The 17,732-nt window shown below is 33.6% G+C and overlaps 1 protein-coding gene across 3 annotated transcripts; it reads left to right on the forward strand.

The window, feature by feature from the left end:
* Positions 1-4,246: 4,246 nt before the first annotated feature.
* LOC145959056 (uncharacterized) lies at positions 4,247-16,030 on the forward strand. 3 transcript variants are annotated; one of them, XM_083077021.1, is made up of 3 exons: positions 5,194-5,977; positions 7,931-12,049; positions 12,932-16,030. In XM_083077021.1, the coding sequence occupies exon 3, from the start codon at positions 13,180-13,182 to the stop codon at positions 14,368-14,370; it is 1,191 nt and encodes a 396-aa protein (XP_082933147.1). In that variant the 5' UTR covers positions 5,194-5,977; positions 7,931-12,049; positions 12,932-13,179; the 3' UTR covers positions 14,371-16,030. The 3 variants fall into 3 exon arrangements, with proteins under 3 accessions (XP_082933148.1, XP_082933147.1, XP_082933146.1); XM_083077020.1 differs by lacking the exon at positions 5,194-5,977 and adding an exon at positions 5,995-7,047; XM_083077022.1 differs by lacking the exon at positions 12,932-16,030 and having other exon boundaries at positions 4,247-5,977; positions 7,931-10,599.
* The last annotated feature ends 1,702 nt before the right edge of the window (positions 16,031-17,732 follow it).

The following is a 17,732-nucleotide window of genomic DNA, read 5'->3' on the forward strand; positions in this document are numbered from 1 at the left end:
GTATTCATCGCAGTGCTTACCAAAGTATATAAAACGGAGGCTTCACTAGTCTCGCACCACACATAGGAAATGATTGCGAAGTATCCACGAAAAGATTCAATTATAGTGTAATGTTCAAATTCCTATTTTATCTGAGTAGGGCCGCAATGTGAATGTGGAAATTTAAAATGAACAGTGTCTACGTACGACCCCACTTTCATGTCTTTTTCCATCATTGTTTTTTTCCCTTTGAGCATAATGCTCTTTAATTTGCTACGGTTTTAGTTTCATCTCTTGGTATCAAATATTGTTGTGCTTATACTTTGAAGAGAGATGATGTTGATCAGATTATATATATGGAGTTTGAGTGATATAATTTAACAATTTTGTATGTTTTTGATAAATTTATATATAAACATTTGTTACAGAAAAGTTTGATGGGATCCTAGCAGCGCCTATCAAAGACAAAACATCATAAATTTCTTCTTAGATATCTTATTTCCTAGAATATAGACCAGCATGTAACTAGGACTTTGTTGAATATCTTATTTCCTAGAATATAGACAAACATGTAATTAACTAGGACTTTGTTGAATAAAGAAATAGAAAGGAAAAGGACCAACAAAATGTCCCACGAATGGTCCTAGTAAAAGTTAAGTTTCCAAGTAGATGCTGCAAGCATGAGTCTATGGATTTTTTATTCTGTAGGGTTTGGTTCATCTTGTCTACTTATGCATGATTGTCGACAACGTATGCAAATAGCCAACCTTTATTCTGCACATATCCATATGTTTTCTACCAAATATAAATTTTAATTCCACGTTTCCGACAACAATGGGAATCTCTTCCAATGGGGAATTCAAATTGTATCCATCAAGATAGGGAGAACAAATATAGAAAAATCAGATAAAAATAAATAAAGAAAGGAAGAGCACTCGGCTTTTAGCATCATTTTCACTCTTTAGTTTTTTTTTTTTTTAATCGATCTATTCTCTCACTTTCTATTTGTGTTGAAATGGGAGGATATTCAGGTGTGGTAAAACCATATAAGTTTTCTCCTTTTTATCATAAATTAATAAAGAATATTGGGATGATATAAAAACAAAAAATTATTAAAACAAGCACTGCCCGCAGGTGAGTGCGGTGATGTTACTTCTAAAGCGACGGCCACAGATATTGTAGGAGCGAATTTTCTCTATAGTTTACTCTTAAAATAAAATGGTCCATTTTTTGTCGCTTTTTCATTTATTTATTTTTGGTTTTTGTAAATGGTTTTCGGGTATATATTAGTTTAGGTTGTAGTTTTCATGATAGTAAAGTGTTTCATTATTTGCACATAAGTGAATTAATTAAAAACTTTAGCATTAGAGAACCATGTGGAGACTGGCCCAATGGGGAGGAGGCACAGTTATCAAATTTTTGTTTCGATTTATCAAGAGTTATTAATTTTCACATATTTGTTTTCAGGTTAAATAATTGATTCTGTCATTCTGATTCACAATTGATTTCCAGTTAAAACAAATTTTACCTTAGATAAAAAAATTATATTGAATTTTTTTATTAAATTATTTTCATAATAAAAAAATATCCTATTATAAATCACATAACTTTAAAAGTAAATTTAATTAAAATTAGCTTTTTTGAAAAAAAAATTTTGTCCGTGTTCATCCAAATACATACAAAATAGTTTGTGCATCCCCAAATTTCAGTTTCCGATGCAAATCCATCAGATGTGTAGCGTCTCAGAAAGGACAATTGCCAAGACCAAAAAAAATTTTAGAAGCTTCCATTGACATTCAATCTCAAAGAATAAAAAAACTAAGGTTTTGGCCTTTTGGCACAGCGAAGAAGAATGTGTTTCATCATGCTTTTTTAATTAGCTGAAAACTTATTTTACTTACTCATTTCAATCCCTTTTATACTCGTTTGATTAAAAGTGCTGTTTGTTTCTTTTTAATAAGAATCAATTTAGCTGTCTTGTATTAATTATTTTTTATTAAAAAATATTCGTAATTAAAGTTTCTTTTCTTAATTCAATAAATAGCTGATAGAAAGAGTTTTATAGATTTTTTTTACCATTGTAAGATAATTTCCCAAATTAATTAATTGAGTGAAATTATTTTGAAATTATTTACACTTTTGAAAATATTTATTATATTATTATTATTATAGATTATAACGACTCAAGTGATACAAGATGATTTTTTTTTAAACTTTTTTTTATTAAATTGGTGAAGTTGTTTTAGTCATATTGAGATTGTTAATTAATTTCATTATAATTGATAAAGATTTCATTAGTGTTGTTAATGACTATAACAACCTACGAAATGACATCATACACATGTTATTTTTAATAAATATAAAAGGAAAGGAATGTAATGTCATGTGTAATATACATAAATTTAATTCAAGAATCAACCACTTTTTTATAATTGTATGAAGAGTTTTTTTTAAGAAAGCAACAATAACTACATACTTCTTTTCAATAAATTTACAATATATATTCTCAAGGTTGTGAAACTCATAGTTTAGCCTTTCCATTATCCTCATGTTGTTAGTATTTTAGTATCACTCTAATAATTTGAAGAAATTTTAAAATATTTTCACATTAGAAATTTAAAGTACACATAAAAAAAATAACTTGTAGCAATACAAACATAAAAGGCCACTAAAAAAATTAAAATTTGTAGATAAGTGTCTATTTTATATTTACTTTTAAATGATCTATCCATCAATTATTTGAGTTATACAATAATAATTTTGCAAGTTTCATCTACAAGAAATAGTTGTAATTAAGTATACAAATATTTGACTTTTACCTATATTAAAATATTTATAGGTATAAGTCATTTTTTGCTTTACCTCCAATTGTCATGTGTGTAAAAAAAACATTCATATGTATATGCCACTTTTCTTGTAGTATTATGATTTTATAAATTTATATTTAATTAATTTAATCATTTATATAGTTTATTATTTTTTATTTTTTTTTGGTTCGTTTATTATTATTATTATTTAATACATACTAATGTATTTAACATTTTATTATTGTAATTTGATATTTGCTTTGTTATAATTGACCTGTTGAAATATTATGTTAAAATAATTATTTTATGCATGTATTTCATTAATAGGATTTTTAGCATCATTTTTAGTGTACACAAATTTAAAGAATTTATGTTAAGTTTATCCATAAAAGAGATTGACACATGATTAATTCATTTTCTCTATTTAGGTAAATTCGATTAGAACTTTACTGGTTAACTCAAAAGTTTCTCTTATGAGTATGTTCTCAATCACTCTTAACCTTTGCAATTTTTAGAACAAATTCAAAGCTTGGAACTTTTAGAAGCTGTGAAGACCAGATTTTTCTTATATTACTCAAGAAGCTAATTGATTGTAGAGAAGCTCTTAATTGCTATCACTATTTTTTTAAACAATTGGCATGAATGAGTAAAATAAGGAGATGAACATACAAGAAAAATGGATGGTCTCGCAATTTCTGAAATAATAAGTAGTTAAATGTTTGAGAAGATGTAATAAACAAACCAATGTATTTGTCGAGTTTTGGATAGTGAGGGTTGAAAGATGGGGTTGCTTAGAAAATGGACATGATATATACTTGGTGAAGTACAACAAATCATGAAGACAAACAATTATACATGTTACCCACAAATGGAATATATCTTCTATTAAGAAAAAAATATTTTCTGTAATATATCTTGTATATTTGGAAAATATCACAATTAGTTTTCTGTTTATATTTACATTTAGATTGATATGTTTAGGGAAATTTTTAGGAGTTTGATTGATCCAGTATATTTGACATGTAATTAATTGTTACTGGCCTTATTTTTCTGTATATTGATATGCTTTTGGAGAACTTTTAAGAGTTTGGTTGATTAAATTGTCTTGTATATATATGCTGCATTTGTGGATCAACAATAGACAGAGATTCATTCTTTCTTCACACTTAATCTTTCAAGTATATTTTTTTTTTATTGAAAGTGGATTTAAATGAATTATACTATCTTGATTTTGCACCGACTCCTAGTTCTTACACCAGCTCCAAAAAGGTAGCTAGAAAAGCCATAAATTTTGATAAAGTTGTCATATTGTGATACAAGTATTTGAAAAGCTAGCTGAAAGGGTGGAGAAAAAAATTCTTAATGCGTAGCCCAAGGAATGGAATATTAACCGAATATACTGATTGATGGTGAATTTACGTACGGGGCTGAAACTCCTTAAATTGAACATGTGGCTGAACAAGTTTTCTCTTCTCTCTAGCTGAAAAAGCTTCATTACTTTGATAGGCCCAAAAGATACAAGCAATCACCAGCTTGGATGAGAGACTATATCTAATGCTAGGGGTGGGTAAAACGAACTAAACTGAACTGAACTTATAAAAACTATACTGAACTTAAAAGTAGTTCATATGAACTGAACTAAACTAAATATTAGTTCAGACGAACTGAACTGAACTATTCTTTTGTGTCATTGAACTGAACTGAACTATACTATAAAAACTTGAACTGAACTGCAATTTAAACTGCACTAAACTGTTATGATATTTTGAATTGAACAATTTTGACTCATTGATCTATCAAAATAGGACACATTTGTCAACTTTACTTTATTTTCTATTTTATTTAAATTTTTCAAAGGAAAAAAATATAAAATTAAGTCAAACAAACTCAGTGAATTTTAAGCCTAAAAATAAGTAGTTCAACATAGCTCAATTGATCCGTTAAGTTCAACAAAATTGATATAATTTTTTTTCAAATCACTTTTTTTTCTTCTAAAATTTTGGTTATTGGACTATCGAGCTAATCTATTAAGATATAACATGTTAAACATATTTAATTTTTATTCTTTTATAAAAATAGTTTAATTTTTATAATTCAGTTCAGTTTTTATAGTTCAGTACAGTTCAACTTTACAACAGTTCAGTTCAGTTCAGTTTTTTTTAAACAGTTCAGTTCAGTTTTTTTTACAAACAGTTCAGTTTTTTATAGTACAGTTCACCACCTGTTTAGTTCAGTTCAGCTTAGTTTAGTTTTTTTTGCCCACCCCTATCTAATGCATAGGCTGGCCCAATTGTTCCTTTTGTGTTTCAGTTGTTTTTTTTAAGTAATTTCCAGCCCTTGTTTTTACAAGCCCAGCGTCCATTAGATATTTTCTAGGGACCTATATATGTATGCTCAGGTTAATTGAATGGCAGAGAATATCATTTTCCTGAATTAGCTTTTCTTTATTTTAGTAATATTAGTGTAGCCCTAGCTCTCAGTAATTCGAAACCTATCATTGGTGCTTTCATTGTTGCCGCTCATGCCTCCTCGCAAGGATACCGACCCAAAGCAGACCGATAAGGCTATTTCAGCACTCACAGAGAAGCTTAATGCTCTCCAATCCCAGTTGGACCTTCAACATCAAACCCAAGAGTCTCGTCATGATTCCCTCACCACACTCATGGCCACTTTTTTGGAACGTTTTCCCCAACATTTTCATCCACCTGATCCCTCCCCTTCTATATCCCTTCCCATACCTTCACCTTCAGCACATTCTTCCCTATCCTTTCCCACAATACCGTCTATTTTCACATCTCACAACCCGCCCAATACACAACCACAAAACTCATTTTCCACAACTATTCCACCCCTTCAGCCTCTGGGTACTTCCCACCCTCCTAACCACCATCAACCATACCCCACCTCTCTCCGTCCCCCTAAACTACAGCTAGCTACGTTTGATGGTCAAGACCCACTTGATTGGCTTTTTCAAGCTGATCAGTATTTCATTCTTTATCAAGTCCCTTGGGAGCAACGTGTGTCTCTTGCTGCTTTTTATATGCGTGGTGATGCCCTCGCATGGTTCAAATGGATGTTTTACAATCAGCAGTTGGGTGATTGGCTATCATTTAGCCATGCATTAGAAATCCATTTTGGTCCTTCTTCATACGAAAACCCCCAGGCCACCTTATTCAAATTAAAGAAAACAGGTACTGTTACTGATTATCAGACTGCTTTTGAAAAATTAAATAACCAAGTATTTGGTTTAGACCCAGCTGCTATTCGAAATTGTTTCATCTCTGGCCTTTTAGAAGACATTCAAAAAGAGTTGGCTATTTTAAAACCCCAAACTGTGTCCCAGGCTGTAACATCCCAGTTTTCAAAATGGTTATTATTACTATTATTATTATTATTATTATTTAGTCATAATTTGGTGATTATATTTTACTTCAATTGTAACTAATTCACACTCCATTTATGCTTAATTGTAGGCTTTAGAAAGATATGTGTATTATTGGGCTTAATTAGATAGTTGTGATTTTCTTTGTTAAAACCGTTTTTCGCTGGGCTGATTGGCAAGCCTCGGTGTTTAGGGCATAACTTGGGCTGTGATGGTCCAAATTATGCAAAATTGGTGTCAATGGAAATCTAAGAGAAAAACGCACAACTTTTACAGAAATAGCCATTTGCAAAATCGGTCGTTTAGGAGGTCAAAATTGGAATTTGATTGATACAATTGTTTCTCGCTGGACTGATTGGCAAGCCTCGGTTTGTGGGGTATAACTTGGTCGGTGGTTGTTCAAATGATATAAACTTGGTGGCTATGGAAAGATAAGAGAAAATCCTACAACTTTCATGAAGGAAATATTTTCAGATTCGGCTGTCTATAAGGTCCAAATCAGTAGCTAAAGTCGGTGAGGAAAAGAACATGGCACCAACTCCATTAATTCACACCAACTCCATTAATTCATCCCACCAACTTCTATAATTCATTCCACTTAGTTTTGTCTATCTTTTTCTCCATTATTTTACATTTTTTTAATGTGTTTTGGAGGCTATAAATAGGCCTTCACTTCTCCATTGCAAACCATCCCAAGAAACACTTCTCATTCTCATTCTCTCTTCTCTTATACTCTCTTCTTCTCCTCTTCTTCTCTTTGAAGACCAAGGAAAGTCTAGAGGAGGAGGTTCTATCCTAGTTTTAGCTCCGGTCCCTGTTTTAGACGGAAGAAGCCTTGGGGAGGCAGTTGTGCTATAGTCTCAGTTTCTGCTTATCCAGGTAAGGGGGGGAGTGAGAAATCTCGCTCTGGGTGTGGGATTGTATGCTGGGTAGTGGGATTGGCCCCCAATCCTGTGTTTGTTGTATGTTATATTGTTTGTATGTTCTAATTGCTTGGTTAATATGTGTGTATGAATAGAAATTCTGTTGAGATTATGATTGTGAAAGTTATGAATATGATATGATAATGTGAATGTGATGTTTCTAATGATATGATGTGATGATGAAATATGATGTGAAATGACCATGAGATATGATTGACCATGAGATAGATAATGTGATAATGTGACAATGAGATATGAAATGTATAAAGAGAAATGACCATGGAAAGTGATAAAGTGATATGAGAATGCATAGAGTCTTGTTTGACATGCATCATTTGCATAAAGTGATAAGGGTACGATATGGAATACGCCGCCAGAGAAGGCCCCCTAGTGTAAAAGCTGTGGGGATCAGTCCTTGGGGATGGCTCGGTTTGGAAGTCCCAGTCTCGCCCATTGTGTGCATGGGATGTATCTTGCGCGGCTTAGCTATCTCGACGAGACTCTGGTAGTATGTCCTTCTAGTGAGAGTGCGCAGAGGTTGTGTCCCGGCATGTACTCCTAGACTACTCTTTGTGTATTGCTAGCGGCAATATACTACGTGATAAGTGACTGGCGCCACATGCATGATAAAATGTAGTCCGTGTCCATACATGTGTCTTTTGATATTATATGACAAATGGATATGCCTTGAATGAGTAAGATGTGATATTGTTAATCTATGTTATATATGTTTTGTTTGTGTTTGGCTATCTAGTATATATATTCCTACACTGTGAGCCGAGTGAGATGTTTTCTCACTCCCTTTTTCTTTGTGTTGTTTTTCTTTAACCGCTATACAGGTGATTATCAGCATGAGGCTGAGGATGTTGGTGGTGAAGCTTAGGCTTCTTTATGGGCTATGCTCTGATAGGACATGTGACATCGGGGTATAGATAAGATTAGATTAGGTTGTTAATGTTATTTTAAATTACTTTGAAAACTTTGAGATTTATTTCTTTGTAATTTCCGCTGATTATGTTTGTTAAAAATGTGATACTCTTTAAACATGTTTGATTATTAAAGTTATATTATTTAAATTTATTGATTTATGATATGCGGGGTAGAGGGTGTCACATTTAGTGGTATCAGAGCAAGTCGATCTAATCGACCGTGAGTTATGAGTCTACTATGCTTGTTTGGTAGATTAATAATGTGATGAGTTGATTGATGTGCTAATATGATGATTGATTATGTTGTGTGCATTGTGTTCTCAGGATTTGTTTGATAGACATGATATAATTTGATGATGCTATTTTTGATTGCTCTTTTCATAATTGCTTATTTGTTTGATACTTCTTGCTTACGTAAGAAGTAGTGGTTGAGTAGTATCACTCGTATGGTGAGCTTATGTACCAATAGTACGGATAAAGCCTATTGAGACCTTAGAATTAGGAGAGACATTAATTTGTCAAAAGTTTACGATTAATGAAATTTAGGAATCTATAGTAGTAGCGATTGAATCCAAGGAGGTTGTATCTGAGAATTGGAGTTTTGATATTTTGATGAGAGGTTGAAACGTTCCTTGAGTATTGGTGCTTCATGTTAACTTTTATGGTTTAGGTAATATGTGAATATTATTCTCTAAGTCCTTTGCACTAAATATGTGAGCTGTTTTGGTCTAGGATTGTAATGGAAAGCTTGAATATGAGTTTAAGGTGGAAAGGAGTGAGTTTGGAATGGTTGAGGTATTTTGTGAAATGTTAGTACACTATTGCTGTATAATATGGGGATTATTTTCGTTAAAATTTTGTTGTGCTTGTATGAGTATCATATTGACAGAATCAGATTTTATGGTCTTCACAAAAGTAGTAGCTTTGGACGTTATCTTTCTAATGGAACTGGAATCAGGTAAAACGGAGGTATAGAACTCTAGTTATAGCTACTTTGGTGATCAAAGGTCTAGTTATAAGCGCTGAATATATCTGCTGCGGTTTTTGAAATTTGTAGCTAAGAAGATGATCTTTTTAGAATTCTATGTCTTCGTAGGAGTTGTAGCTTATTCTCTATCTTTATTTTGAGATAGGTTTGAGATCATTTGAATAAGTATAACTCTCTAGGTATCATTTTCTTTAAACATTGTTGAAGGGATATGTATGGTTTCATGATATTTTTGAATCGTTAGGCAATGCAAGGATAAGAATTGATTTTGTTTTGGGGTGTTTGCATAAGGATTGAGAGGTTGTTTAAAGGTCGTATAATGCTATGTGATAAAGTTTGTTCATGTACATGCTTATCGATGGTATATTTGAAGGTTTAAAGTTGGTATTCTAATATGATTTAGTAAGCATGTATGTTGATATGTGGATAGATTACCTTAGGGATCAATTGGTGAATGTCGTGTGGTTAGTGAGATTGATCTTAGGGTGTGATATGATCATATTGTAGTTGAAGGTGGAGATATATTCAAGACGGTTGTATGTTAAGTATTACTATTTTATTTTATCTTATTTATTGATTGATTGATTGATTTATTTATTATTTTTATTGTATAAGATAAGTTTTCTAGTTCTTGTAAATTCCAGTTAAGGTAAACATGGATATGTCTCAGGTAGAAGTTGTATTTAAGTGATATCTAAGCCAATTAGTGAAGATAAGAGTTTTATGATGTTAGCTTATTATTATTGGAGATTTATTGAAGGAATTTCTAAGATAGCTTTGCCCTTAACTACATTCACTAAGAAGAGTATTGTCTTTATGTGGGATAGTAAGTATGAGAGTAGTTCCAACTCTTAAGGCAAGATTGACTAGTGTTAATACTACTAGATTTTAGTAAGTCTTTTGTGGAACATAGTTATGTTTCTAAGATAAGATTGGATAGAGTGTGGATGCAAGAAGGAACAGATAAGTAGCTTATGATTCTAGAAAATTGAGAATTTATGAGAAGGAATTACCTTACCCATGACCTTGATTTGAAGACATTACCTATATGATTCTAAGCTTGAGGTATTTAGCGATCATAAGAGTTTTAAATATCTATTGACCAAAAGAGATAGTTAGAAATTTTTAAGGAATAAGATTTTGATCTTACTGGTTATTTGGCCAAAGCCATTGTGGTAACCAATGTTTTGAGTAGGAAACCTTTATATTTTTCCTTATGATTAGAAAGAAGGATCTTTTTAGGGATTTAAGTCTGACTTGTGAGATTACTCCTAGTGGTGAAAAACTAGGTGTGACTCGAGTAACAAGTGGATCATTGAGATAAATTGGAGAAATACAATTAGTTGATTCATATTGGTAACAAGATATGAGACTATAGAATAAGGTGATGGATAGGGGTTTGAATTGGTTGAAGATGGAGCAGTAAAATTAGTGATTTGATATGTATAACATGCTTAGGTGCTTGATCTTTACAGATGATCATAGAAGTAATATCAATATTATGACAGATGCCTTGATTACGATGATCACTAATATATTTAAGGATTGGATTTGATTGGAGAATTTAGGGACTTATGATTGATGTGTGAGACTACCTTTAGGAACATTGAATTGACTATGGTTGAAAATAACTAGTGAATTAATGGATGAGATTAGAATCTTTTCTAGTGAACCAAGTGGAAAAGATTAGTAGGAATATGATTAAAATTTATAAAAAAAAAAAAAAAAAAAAAAAAAAAAAAAATTGGAATTGATGTTGTTTTGAGGTGCAAGAATAAATTTGGGTGCTTAGTAATCTTGAAATTAGAAAGATGATCTTAAAGGGAGTTTTAAGAGCTACTAAGGTGCATCAGAGTGGCGCAGCGGAAGCGTGGTGGCCTTAAGTAAAGAGAGGAATAGAGGATATTATGTACTTATATTTAGTATGGTATAAGTATGAGACAGAACATCAGAAGCCTTTTAGGACTTTTGTAGCCTTTAGATGTTCCTGTTTGGAAGTGAAATAATATGTCTAGACTCTGTTGTGGATTTTCCAAGGAAATTTAAGAAGAATCTTGAACGAGTCATAGTCAAACCTCTTCGTTTCAAAAATTCGAGGACGAATTTCTTAAAAGGGGGGAAGTATTGTAACATCCCAGTTTTCAAAATGGTTATTATTACTATTATTATTATTATTATTATTTAGTCATAATTTGGTGATTATATTTTACTTCAATTGTAACTAATTCACACTCCATTTATGCTTAATTGTAGGCTTTAGAAAGATATGTGTATTATTAGGCTTAATTAGATAGTTGTGATTTTCTTTGTTAAAACCGTTTTTCGCTGGGCTGATTGGCAAGCCTCGGTGTTTAGGGCATAACTTGGGCTGTGATGGTCCAAATTATGCAAAATTGGTGTCAATGGAAATCTAAGAGAAAAACGCACAACTTTTACAGAAATAGCCATTTGCAAAATCGGTCGTTTAGGAGGTCAAAATTGGAATTTGATTGATACAATTGTTTCTCGCTGGACTGATTGGCAAGCCTCGGTTTGTGGGGTATAACTTGGTCGGTGGTTGTTCAAATGATATAAACTTGGTGGCTATGGAAAGATAAGAGAAAATCCTACAACTTTCATGAAGGAAATATTTTCAGATTCGGCTGTCTATAAGGTCCAAATCAGTAGCTAAAGTCGGTGAGGAAAAGAACATGGCACCAACTCCATTAATTCACACCAACTCCATTAATTCATCCCACCAACTTCTATAATTCATTCCACTTAGTTTTGTCTATCTTTTTCTCCATTATTTTACATTTTTTTAATGTGTTTTGGAGGCTATAAATAGGCCTTCACTTCTCCATTGCAAACCATCCCAAGAAACACTTCTCATTCTCATTCTCTCTTCTCTTATACTCTCTTCTTCTCCTCTTCTTCTCTTTGAAGACCAAGGAAAGTCTAGAGGAGGAGGTTCTATCCTAGTTTTAGCTCCGGTCCCTGTTTTAGACGGAAGAAGCCTTGGGGAGGCAGTTGTGCTATAGTCTCAGTTTCTGCTTATCCAGGTAAGGGGGGAGTGAGAAATCTCGCTCTGGGTGTGGGATTGTATGCTGGGTAGTGGGATTGGCCCCCAATCCTGTGTTTGTTGTATGTTATATTGTTTGTATGTTCTAATTGCTTGGTTAATATGTGTGTATGAATAGAAATTCTGTTGAGATTATGATTGTGAAAGTTATGAATATGATATGATAATGTGAATGTGATGTTTCTAATGATATGATGTGATGATGAAATATGATGTGAAATGACCATGAGATATGATTGACCATGAGATAGATAATGTGATAATGTGACAATGAGATATGAAATGTATAAAGAGAAATGACCATGGAAAGTGATAAAGTGATATGAGAATGCATAGAGTCTTGTTTGACATGCATCATTTGCATAAAGTGATAAGGGTACGATATGGAATACGCCGCCAGAGAAGGCCCCCTAGTGTAAAAGCTGTGGGGATCAGTCCTTGGGGATGGCTCGGTTTGGAAGTCCCAGTCTCGCCCATTGTGTGCATGGGATGTATCTTGCGCGGCTTAGCTATCTCGACGAGACTCTGGTAGTATGTCCTTCTAGTGAGAGTGCGCAGAGGTTGTGTCCCGGCATGTACTCCTAGACTACTCTTTGTGTATTGCTAGCGGCAATATACTACGTGATAAGTGACTGGCGCCACATGCATGATAAAATGTAGTCCGTGTCCATACATGTGTCTTTTGATATTATATGACAAATGGATATGCCTTGAATGAGTAAGATGTGATATTGTTAATCTATGTTATATATGTTTTGTTTGTGTTTGGCTATCTAGTATATATATTCCTACACTGTGAGCCGAGTGAGATGTTTTCTCACTCCCTTTTTCTTTGTGTTGTTTTTCTTTAACCGGTATACAGGTGATTATCAGCATGAGGCTGAGGATGTTGGTGGTGAAGCTTAGGCTTCTTTATGGGCTATGCTCTGATAGGACATGTGACATCGGGGTATAGATAAGATTAGATTAGGTTGTTAATGTTATTTTAAATTACTTTGAAAACTTTGAGATTTATTTCTTTGTAATTTCCGCTGATTATGTTTGTTAAAAATGTGATACTCTTTAAACATGTTTGATTATTAAAGTTATATTATTTAAATTTATTGATTTATGATATGCGGGGTAGAGGGTGTCACACAGGCCATGGGCCTTGCTAAATTGGTAGAGGACAAATTGAAAGATGTACGCCCTAAACCTTTCCGTTCCCATACCTATCCTTCCACCACCACCACCTCTTCTAAAATACCTTCCACCAACACACCACAAAATTCCCCTACCCTTGCCCCAAATACACTACCCATCAAAAATTTCCCTACCCTTGCCCCAAATACACTACCCATCAAACGCCTTTCCACCCAACAAATACAAGAACGTCGTACGGCTGGTTTATGCTACAATTGTGATGAAAAGTTTTTTCACGGGCATAAATGCTCTACCCCTCGATTCCTTCTTTTGCTTCATGATGAGGCAGAAACCCTTGATCCAAATTACCAACCTGAATCTGCGACTTTACCAACTGACCCACCCCTACATTTTCATTTATCCCTGCAAGCACTCACGGGTTTACCATCCCCTCAAACCCTCAAATTCCATGGTACCATCAATGGACAGTCAGTCATGGTGTTAATCGATACTAGGAGTTCCCACAATATAATCCAACCTCGCCTAGCCAAACATTTACATTTATCCACTCAACCCGCTTCCCCTTTTAAGGTCATGGTAGGCAATGGCACCCACATTCTTTGCCAAGACTACTGCCCCCAAGTTGCCATATCCTTTCAACAACACACCTTTCAGGTACCCTTATACCTCCTTCCCATTGAGGGGGCTGATCTTGTTTTAGGCCTGGCTTGGTTACGCACCTTAGGCCCTGTTCAGGCAGATTTTTCGATACCTTTATTCACCTTTAATCACCATTCCATGCCTATTACCATTACTGGCGAGACCCTTCATAACCCCACCCAAGCTTCTTTCCATCAAGTTTGCCAATTACTTCACCAAGATTCCATTGCCTCTTTTCACCTTTTAACCATATGCTTAGTTACTACCCCACCAACTTTTTCCACTAACACTCACCCTTCCACTACCGACCCTCCTCCAATTTTTCAACAGGCACTATCCACCCTCCTCCAAAATTTTTCTCAAATATTCCAACAACCTCACAGCCTTCCACCATCCCGACCCCACGACCATCACATCCCTTTAATCCCCTCCTCCAATCCCGTCAATATTAAACCATATCGTTACCCACACTCCCAAAAAAGACACCATGACCTCCCTTATTTCCTTTATGCTTCATGACGGTATTATCAAACCCAGCACTAGTCCCTTTTCCTCCCCAATGTTGCTCGTTAAAAAGAAGGACGGCACGTGGCATTTTTGTGTTGATTATCGGGCTCTTAATGCAATTACTATTCGTGATCGTTTCCCTATTCCTACGATAGACGAGTTGCTTGATGTTCCTTTTGTGTTTCAGTTGTTTTTTTTAAATAATTTCCAGCCCTTGTTTTTACAAGCCCAACGTCCATTAGATATTTTCTAGGGACCTATATATGTATGCTCAGGTTAATTGAATGGCAGAGAATATCATTTTCCTGAATTAGCTTTTCTTTATTTTAGTAATGCTAGTGTAGCCCTAGCTCTCAGTAATTCGAAACCTATCATACTTGCTCCTATACCCACTATGTAAGGAGGAATAAGCTCAATTGTTCATGAGCTGGCAAGATAGTTTTCGTTAGTTACAATATTCGCGTTTGGTCACGCTTTTATGAGAGCTAAATACATGAATCTTCTTGCTTGTGGGAGTGTTCTTTCAGTGTAGGAGAAATGTGATGGGAATTGGAAGTAAAAGTGTGATGAGAAGAAAGTGTACAAAATATTCGGTAGAAAAAGTGACATTGCATTTCAATGATTTCATTATATATACCCGTAGGAGGAGAAGTTAAATACTATATACTACTCCTATATATTAATATAAGAAAGGAGTGTATAAGAGAGAGACATGAAGATTGAAAAGCCTATACAAATTCAAATAAAAAGCTATAATTATACAGCCATATCATAATCATTAGCAAGCTTTGCGGAGCAAATGGTGACTATGCAGACTTACATCAATTTCTTGGCGGGGGGACCACACTTCCATTCTTGAGTTTGTGCCACGCCTCAATCTTTTTGTTTGCCTTTGAACCTTGCCCTGTATTTGTGTTCCTTTCTTCACCAAAACTCACTTTCCTCGTCATTTCTTCTCTCAACTTGAGGCCTCAGGGGAGTTTAACCGTGGGCTTGATTTCTTGTTTCAACACACAAAATATCAGTTGAATTCAATTCATCATGAGAAAAGGTTTTCCATTTAGGTGCATAGAAAAGTGTAAAAACAATTATTCAAACACATTCTAAATAATTCGCATCTTCATTATCATCATTCTATGTGTTCCCACAAAGTTTTGGAATTCTAATTAACTACGTAAGATTGATTAATTTTTACTAACAACGAAAATCTTGTTACAAATCTCTCTTATATGAGAAAATTTCACTTAAAGGAATATTAAACATCGTTTGATATGTGTGTCACTAATTGAATAAGCGATTATTAATTATCTATAAGTAAATACATAATTTAATTTAAAAATAATTTATGCAATCTGTACATTCTACACACTACTTAGACTAGAGTAGTTTTTGAGAAAGTTGAATCTAATTCAAAAGGTTAGAAAGCATGAAAAGAAAAGGTGGAAAACTTACCCAATGGGATATGTTTAGGAATTGCTAGGTATAGATTAAGGGAAGGTTTTATTCTCTCCGTCCTGTCTCATAAAAGGTGAGATAGGTTTAAGTTTGGATTTAAGTTTTAATGAGACAGGGTTATTTTTTTAAATTCATCTTCATTCCTTTCAAATTTTGTTGAGTTTGAGGAAATCTACTAAGACTTGTCATAATTTTTTTAAAAAAATTAATTTGCTTATAAGTTAAATTATAAGTTAATAGTTATATTATAATAAAAATAATATATAAAAAAATAATAAAGAAGAAAAAGATTATATTTTTAATTAAATGTATAATTTCAAATTTGTTACTTAATTATTGTTATAATTTAAACTATTTAATTATTAAAATAATTAATTTATATTTTTAGTATTTATTAAAATTAAAACTTAACTTTAATTTATATATATATATATATATATATATATATATATATATATATTGTCAAAAAAAAATATAAAATGCAGCATGACAAGTACGGGGATGAGACGGAGAGTTACAGACTTGAACTTGGATTCGATTTAGGTAAGGAAAAACTCGTACCTGAACCGAAACCTAGTCAAAATGGGTTTTTCTCGTCAAAATTAGGTCAAGATTACACAGTTATATACAAATACGAGTTTAGTTGTCATGTCTGGATATATTTTTAGTGACAAGAGTGGCCCTATCTAGAATGACGTCATTGTGGAGTAGTGTCATGCGTCAATGTTCAAGGATTTATCACTAGTGCAAAAATAGGCTTTTACGTCACCTAATTTACGTCGAAAACACGAAAACCCAACGTTATAAAAGTGCGGTGGCATGTAGCATAATTTTGTTGAATTATTTACGTCGGCCCTAATTGGGTCCGACGTAAATTTTAACATCTACGCCAGTTAAGCATTGTGTCCGACGTAGATGTTAAAATTTACGTCGGACCCCTTTAGGACCGACGTAAATAATCCTCACCCATTAATTAAAAGGAGGTTCACGCAGTGGAAATTTCAAATCTGGAAAAGGTTCTCCCGCGCCTCCTCAAATCGTGGTGGAGATTTCAAATCTGGAAAAGGTTCTCCCGCGCCTCCTCAAATCGTGGCTGCTCCTGATTTTTGGAGCAAAATCTATTCTTGATTTTTGGAGCAAATCTGGAGAAAATCTGGAGCAAATCTGGAAAAGGTTTTACTTCTTCTTGCATTTTGAACCTTGTAATTTTTTGGTGTAGTCATTTTACGAAATAGGAAATGGAGTTATTGCCCTTGATTAAAAGGTTCTGTTTAAAATAGTTGTTCCTAGGTTCACTTACGGGTGTATTTGTGAAGTATTTTGGCAGATCTTTTAGCAATTCTGAGTTTTTATGCGTTGCATTTTGAGTTTTTGAAGCTGGAGAAGGAAGTGGCTAAGTCTAGGTTGCAGAACGGGCCGTTCTGCTTGGAGAACGGGCCGTTCTGCTTGGAGAACGGGACGTTCTGCTTGGAGAACGGGACGTTCTGCTTGGAGAACGGGTCGTTCTCCAACCAGAACGGCCCGTTCTGATTGAAATCGTTTTTCTTTTTCTTTTTTTTTTAAAAAATTTTTCACAACTTTTTACGTCGGACCTTGTAATGTTCGACGTAAATTTACGTCAGTTTTCGCACCCCGACGTAAATTTACGTCTCCCGCTTCTACTTCACAGCTTTTTCCGACGTAAAACCCCCTAAAATGACCGACGTAAAATGTATATTCTGTACTAGTGTATGTCATCATCGATGACAAAAGGTAGCACAAAATGTTCATTCACTTTGTAAGAATCAAGGAATGTTACTCAATACTTAACACACTTATTTTTATTAATTAAAATTCATTAAAAAAATTATAAAATTAAAAGAGAATGTCAATAAATAAGGTGTGAGATTTATCAAATTTTAAATTTCTTAATAAAAATT

This window comes from Cajanus cajan, chromosome 6 (genome assembly GCF_000230855.2).
Source record: "Cajanus cajan strain Asha chromosome 6, NIPB_CcT2T_4, whole genome shotgun sequence".
Lineage (NCBI taxonomy): Eukaryota > Viridiplantae > Streptophyta > Magnoliopsida > Fabales > Fabaceae > Cajanus > Cajanus cajan.